Consider the following 6,666-nt stretch of genomic DNA (forward strand, 5'->3'; position numbering starts at 1 on the left):
ACGTACTTTAAAAATTAGGCAGCGCCTCCTGCTCCGCGCGGCGGAGCAGCGAGCCCCACACAGAAGTGGCTTCTGCGCCGCACGGAATTGACGTCACTTTAAAAATTATTACCTAAAGCTAGGGAATGTGTGAATAGTTCGTATGTAATGCGTTAAACCTACAAAAGTTGTACCAGAGTCCTTCAATACTTTTCTGGTCACGAAACTTCTCCGTAACGCTATGGGAGAGCTTCATATGGGGATCAAAGCTCCCGCGCGGTGGCGCTACGAGTCTGGTGAAGGCGGCTTGGACGGCGGCGGCCGCATTTGCAGCGTTTGCAGTGCGTTGGAGCGCGAGCTTACTGGTTTGTTTGTTGTGTGGTATAGCTGTCTACACTCATCACGGACGGCAAACTATGTGAACTACCATGCCTCTGACGTGCTGCGTACCTGGTTGCCGCTCTGGCTATCGGAGTTGTACAGTAAAAGCTTCGCTGTTCTGCCTCCCAAGCGACCGCGAACAACGCGACAGGTGGAAGCGAGCCATTCCACGTCAGGAGACGGGCGCTTTCAACTTCGAGTCGAAGGCCGTTCGTGTGTGCGAGAAACATTTCGACACCACGGACATTATTCGAGCCGATGAGTTCAGAATAAGTGGACAATCTGTGCTTCTGCAGCGCGAGAAGCCTAAGCTCCGCGTCGGTGCCATACCCCGGATATTTGAAAACCTGCCGGCGTATCTTACGAAGCCCAAGCCACGGTCGCGCTCACAGCGAAAAAATCCGCCTGCAAAACGCCGTCGCGTTTCGTCGCCGAACAACGATGGCACTGCAGCTTCTGTGAGCTCCAGCACAGAGCCCTGCGATTCTGAAGCAGCCGGAGATGATGGTAAGCCTCCATTCGCGTTGCCTTGTTTTCTTGTTTCACTGTGTTGAGAGCCTGTATTGCCTGTGTGCTGCGTGATGTCGCATTATATTGATCCATATTTCTTCGTTTGACAGGTGGAGTGATAAGCACTGGAAGCTGCACAGAGATGGCATGCCAGACAGAGGGAAATGTCTGCTCCATCTCAGAGCTCCACGCAGTTAAAGACCAGCTTCGAAGCACTAAGCAGCAACTTCGTTTGTGCCAAGTGAAGATTGCGAAATTGACAGTGCAAGCGAATAGGAGCAGAAGATCGCACCAAGACGTTCAGAAGCTTTCGGCTCGCGAGAAGCTCATTTTTGACCACTGGCTCATGAAAGCCAACGCGAAGTCTGCAACAGCTGCGCGGTAAGTTCCCAATACCCCATCACACACGTAATATTGCTATTGGATTGCCCCTTTTGCGTTTGAAAATGTTATCTCAAGGTGTAGCCTTCATTTATTCATCATGTATTTGTATCTGTAGTACCGCAAAACAATATGCTATTGAGGCAGACATTGGTTTGGCCGTTTTGTGTAGTGTTATTTCTAATTTCGGGAAAAATTGCAGGTTTGTTTGGGCAAATATACTTTCTTCAGTTTTTATAACACCATTCTCATTATTTTTTGCTTTGCATGAATAGTTTCCGACACGCTCATTGTGGAAAACAAATTTGCAATTCATTCTCTCCAGGTACAAAAAAGAGTGGATTTATGAATGCTTGCTGCTAAAGATAAAGTCCACAGCAGTCTACACTTTTCTTCATGAAAATGAATTTTTGCCCCTTCCAAATCCCCGCACCCTCTATGGCTACCTCAGAAATCTGAAAGCTGAATTTGGCTTCGACAGCACTTTGTTCACGGTTCTGTGTGAAAAGCTAGAAGCAGTTCCAGAAAAAGAGCGTCGAGGTAAGAAGCAGTACTCATTTTTATAATTGTATTATATTCAGCAGCGCAATTGAGACAAGATGTTACCCTACCCAAAACTTTCCAGGAGTGCTCATGTTCGATGAAATGAGCGTCAGAAAAAGCGTCCACATTCGCGAGTCGGACATGGCACTGCTGGGCAAGGTGGATTTCGCCGAACACACACGACCAGGTGACCATGGCAAAGACGGCGACCACGTGCTGGTCTTTCTGTTTCGGCCTTTTCTGGGAGGGTGGTCACAAACTGTGGGCACATTTTGTGCTTCTGGTGCTGCCCCAGGATCAATCGTGGCGAAGCTCCTTTTGCAGTGCATTGTTCACCTTACAAACGCTGGTGTTGTTGTTGACGCAGTGACCTGCGACAACTCCACATCACACCGATCAGCCTTAATATCTCTGGGTACGTCTTTTCAAATTTTATTTAGCTGTGGTTAGTGATGTAGTAGAAAAACAAGTGTACTATTAAACTGTTTTTCTCTCAAGGTGTCAACGGGGACATGCACAAGCTTCAAACGTGTTTTGAACACCCGTGTGAGCCCTCAAAGCAAGTCCACGTTGTAATTGATCCACCGCACATATTTAAGTGCACCAGAAACAACTTGCTCAAAGTGGGCAAGTTTTTGGTAAGTAAAAAAAAGTTGCATGTGAATGCCTTGACCTGTGCATAAACTATTCAGTTAAAAAAAATTGTCACTTGTCCTTATGTTGCAGCTCCCTCAAGGACAGGAGGTGTTCCACTGTCACTACAAGGACTTACTGGACTATGAAGAAGAACAGGCTGGACTCCGGGCTGTACCGAAGTTAACGAAAGCCCATATTTTCCCCAATCCGTTCCAAAAGATGAGCGTGAAGTTGGCTGTCCAGGCAAGTCATGCACGCAGCTATGTTCAGTGCAAAGTGTATTTCAAAAACATCTGCTCACACGTTTTGGGAAGTAAACTTAAAATCCTTTTTTTCCACACATTTTACAGCTGTTCAGTGAGAGTACTGCTTCGGCCATGGAGTTTTATAGCGAGCAGGAAGACTGCAAGAAGCTCCATGGGTCGGCTGCAACATCGAAATTCACAAGAACATTGAACAAGCTGTTCGACTGCCTGAACTCTCGGAGGCCAGACCATGTTTGATTCAACGAAGCACAACACATTGCTGTGAGATTATTACATGTGTTATGAAGTGTTTTTCGTGTACTATAGATGAAGCATAATTTTATTCCAGGTGTTGAAGGACAGCATTGCATGGCTGGACAACTGGGAGAAATACATCAAGACATTACCGACCCAGAGGCAAGTCTGCTTTCTGAGTAAGCAGACATGTGGAGCCCTCAGACTGACACTGCATAGCTCAGTTGCACTCATCGAGAGCTTGCTGTTGTCTGGGTTTCGTTACGTTCTCGTTGGGAACTTCGGACAAGATCCTCTAGAGGTAAACATGATGACTTTTATGTGTATAAATGTGCTATGAATTTCTCATTGTTGTGATAAATTGATTTTTTCTTTCTAGAGGTTTTTCGGCATCGTCAGGCATGTTGCTGGTGACGGAGGGCAGCCGACTGTGCAACATTTTTTGTTCATCTATCGGATGCTCTCTGTAAACAACCTAGTTCGGCCGCCAAAACGGGCCTCGGTCGAGGGAGATGGACCCCAGCTGTTGCTCAAGCTCCAGGGCCTCTTTGACAAGGGAAAACCTGCCTCCAGTCAGGTAACGTGCCCCTTGCTTTTATTTATTAGCTCTAGTTTCTTTTTTTCAGGAGCAGTTTCACTACACAAATGACCAAATAACCATATGAAACATAATGTGTTTTTGCATTTACGAATCTCAACTTATACATTGAAAGATTTGAAACTTGGAATGTATTTTGCAGATTGACATGTTGGCGGTCCTCTTTGATGACGTTCTTGAGGAGCCGGGAGAGGCAGTGAACAATGCATCCGTGCCTGACGTTACGCTCTCCACCAAAGAGTGCATTCTTGATTATCTTGCCGGTTACGTGGTAAAGAAGTTTTCAACGATAAGCTGCACTGACTGCGTGGGAACACTCAAGAGCCAGACACGAGAGCCAACTGACCTAATCCAGAAGAAGTCAACAGGATTCCTGCAAGTGCCCTCATCCCAGCTTCTCAGCCTGTTGCGCATTGTGGAAGGACATGTTGAAGAACTGACTGTGGACACAGTTGCATGTGCCGATGTGTATGCGAACATTGTTGACCAAGTTTTGCTCGACAGCCGCATTGATTCTGCTGGTGTGGGCTGTAGGTTGCACTATGTGGGTACCACAGCAGAGGTTGTTCATTTTTTCTTGAGGTGCCGCCTGCACTTTTACACCAGAGAAAAAAACAAGCTGACACGAGCGACGCGGCGAGCAAACTGCCCAGCAAATGGTGGCAACAAGCCCCATGGGTAGCAGATGTTCTGTTTGTCATGCTATGTAAAGCCCAACTGTTGTGTTTTGTGTTTGCTAGTGACAAAAAACACTTGCACATTTGTGTTTCTAGTTGCTTGTGTGACGTTGTTTATTTCCTTTATCCGCCATGCTATTGCCGTAAACGTGTATGAATAAACACTTGCACCACAGCCGCGGCGCGTTTTCTAGTCATTTGCATGCGCTTGGCAGCTGCCTGCGACGATCAGCAAGTGGCCAGTCAGGTTACTGTCATCTGTGTGGCGGAACCAAAATCCACGGCGGCGACATTTTGATTATCCAATCAGGTATTTTGAATTTGCAAAGTGGAACATGGCTAGCTTTGCCTGTATTTCTTTTTTAATTTTTTTAGTGTCCCCGCCGCGGTGGCTCAGGGGCTAGGGCGCTGTGCTGATGATGATGAGCCCAAGGACGCGGGTTCCCAGCCGCTTTTCTGATGGAGGCGAAAAGAGAAAATGCCTGTGTTTTAGAGATTCCCGCGCATGTTAAAGATACCTGGGTGGTTAAAATTATTCCGGAGAGCTACACTACGGCGCGCGCCCGATTGCCTGCATAGCGTCAGCGCGTTAAACCTCATAACCAAGTAATCAATTAACTTGTCGTTTTGGTGGGACGAGTGTGTCAGACACTGACCATACGAGTTTTTCTGTTGACACCCTATACCTATGTTGACAGCCGGGAAAGTCGCTCAAGTGTGTAGCATTTACTCCTACGCGCGCTCATTATGCTGCTTCCATTTCGTGAGCGTTTTTCTTCATCATGTTGATGCTCACTTTCCAAACCTAGGTTATTTTTGTAAATTATTAGCGCGCTATAAAATCGCGCAGACACAGCGCTAACCCAACGTGCTGTACGTTTGCACACCTATTTACTAAGCGCAGCATGTCGCCCAGGGCTGTATATACCGATTTAAATCTGGTGCTAGTTAACTCAAATGCAGGAAACTGCAAAGACTACTCAAAAATCGAAAACGCCAGATGTCCTCCTTCTCAAAGCGAGAACGTAGCGGCCGTGACTACCGCAACGAACGAACGCTGCAACATATACGACTCAGTAACACGCGTGGCCTTGCCTCTATTTCACAGCTAAGCTAAGCGTCAACTAAATCAAAAACACGCACACTTCGCTCGCGTTTTTACAGGTCGCGTTTTTACAGGTGGAAATGAAGAGCAGATGAAATTAGGCGCATTGCCGACGGAGAAACAGCCGGCCCGCAAGCGTCGCCGGCCGCCGGCGAAGCCTTCACGCTAACAGGGGTGATCCTAGCGGCAGCTTTTGTCCCTGAATGAAACTTCGGCCGGAGTTTCGTGACCAGAAAAGCATTGAAGGACTCTGGTTTTACTAAGCAGTTGTTTAACAAGTCAATTACCCTAGGTTTATTATTTAAATACATAATACAAGTATTTTATATACAGAGGGCCCCATGGGCACTGCGGCTACGAAAGATAAACACTGCGAGATGGTAGCCGCCTGCGATGTGTTAGGTGGTGAAAACTGCAATGAAATCGTGGGCATGGCTTTGGCCACTCCCAAGGAGGACTGGAGGGTCGTCGCTGCTTCATGTAATTGCTGGATGCTTAGTTGAACCTGGAGGTTGGAGCTAGCGCGGCCGTCCACCGCGCCGCAGCTTCATCTGAGTGTGTGTGCAGTTGTTGGACGTACTGCATTTTCTAAATTGCAATGCCAAGCGTGGTGTTGTCAAAGGTGAACGTTTTCTTTCTGCCGTGTTTTGCTTCTCGCGAAGGACAAGGTCGACGATGAAATAAATGCTTTCGCACAGTTCACGTGTGACTGACCGGACGCACATGCATGAAACCCCAGTGCGTTGGCGAAGTGTTCATACGGTGGATGGAAACAACTTCATTGTAATGTTCTTACCAAGCCTGTGATCTACGAAGGCCAGAGCTACTGCATTGCCGTCTGTTTTTTCAAGTGCGAACTCGTACGGCCGTTCTCATCCGTTGCTACGTGAATGCTCCCGTGCTGTCACAGGCCGCGCGTGTTATTGAGGAAGGCAGCCAAGCTGTTTTGTAGTTAGATGGGCTAACGCCGTCGGCACTTGGCCTTGGGCGTTGTTTAGCAAGTGCTGATCACCTACAACATTGCGGTGACACGTCAGTATTTTTAAAGAAAGCGGCCTGCCGGTTACCTCGTCAGGTAATGGGCTCTACTCATACCCACCTCATACTCAAACCCACCTGATAGAACGATGAACAGAATCCGGCTTGCGTCGGACCCGCGGAAAGCTTTCGACAAGATATCTCATGATACTATAATAACTGGCCTACTAAATATAGGCTGTGAAGAGAGAACCTACAACTAGGTGCAGAGTTTTCATAACAACAAAACGGCGTCCATAGTAATGTGCCATCTAAAAGAAAACAATCTCATATAGCGAATAAGGGCACTCCCCCCTGTGTGGTGTAGTATAGTGACGT

At 47.3% G+C, this 6,666-nt stretch overlaps 1 protein-coding gene across 1 annotated transcript; it reads left to right on the forward strand.

Moving 5' to 3' along the window:
- The first annotated feature begins 3,007 nt into the window (after nucleotides 1-3,007).
- On the forward strand, nucleotides 3,008-4,609 carry LOC142790359 (uncharacterized). The gene is made up of 4 exons (XM_075885246.1): nucleotides 3,008-3,231; nucleotides 3,310-3,507; nucleotides 3,671-4,058; nucleotides 4,581-4,609. The coding sequence occupies exons 2-4, from the start codon at nucleotides 3,388-3,390 to the stop codon at nucleotides 4,607-4,609; spliced, it is 537 nt and encodes a 178-aa protein (XP_075741361.1). The 5' UTR covers nucleotides 3,008-3,231; nucleotides 3,310-3,387.
- The last annotated feature ends 2,057 nt before the right edge of the window (nucleotides 4,610-6,666 follow it).

Source organism: Rhipicephalus microplus, chromosome 2, assembly GCF_043290135.1.
Source record: "Rhipicephalus microplus isolate Deutch F79 chromosome 2, USDA_Rmic, whole genome shotgun sequence".
NCBI classification, from domain to species: Eukaryota; Metazoa; Arthropoda; class Arachnida; order Ixodida; family Ixodidae; genus Rhipicephalus; species Rhipicephalus microplus.

What these genes read in the sequence shown, in the direction of transcription:
- LOC142790359 (XM_075885246.1), top strand. Translation starts at nt 3,388, where the DNA reads ATGCTCTCTGTAAACAACCTAGTTCGGCCGCCAAAACGGGCCTCGGTC. An exon ending in GAAAACCTGCCTCCAGTCAG is followed by an intron (nt 3,508 to 3,670) that starts GTAACGTGCCCC and finishes TGTATTTTGCAG; the next exon opens with ATTGACATGTTGGCGGTCCT. An exon ending in TGATTCTGCTGGTGTGGGCT is followed by an intron (nt 4,059 to 4,580) that starts GTAGGTTGCACT and finishes TAATTTTTTTAG; the next exon opens with TGTCCCCGCCGCGGTGGCTC.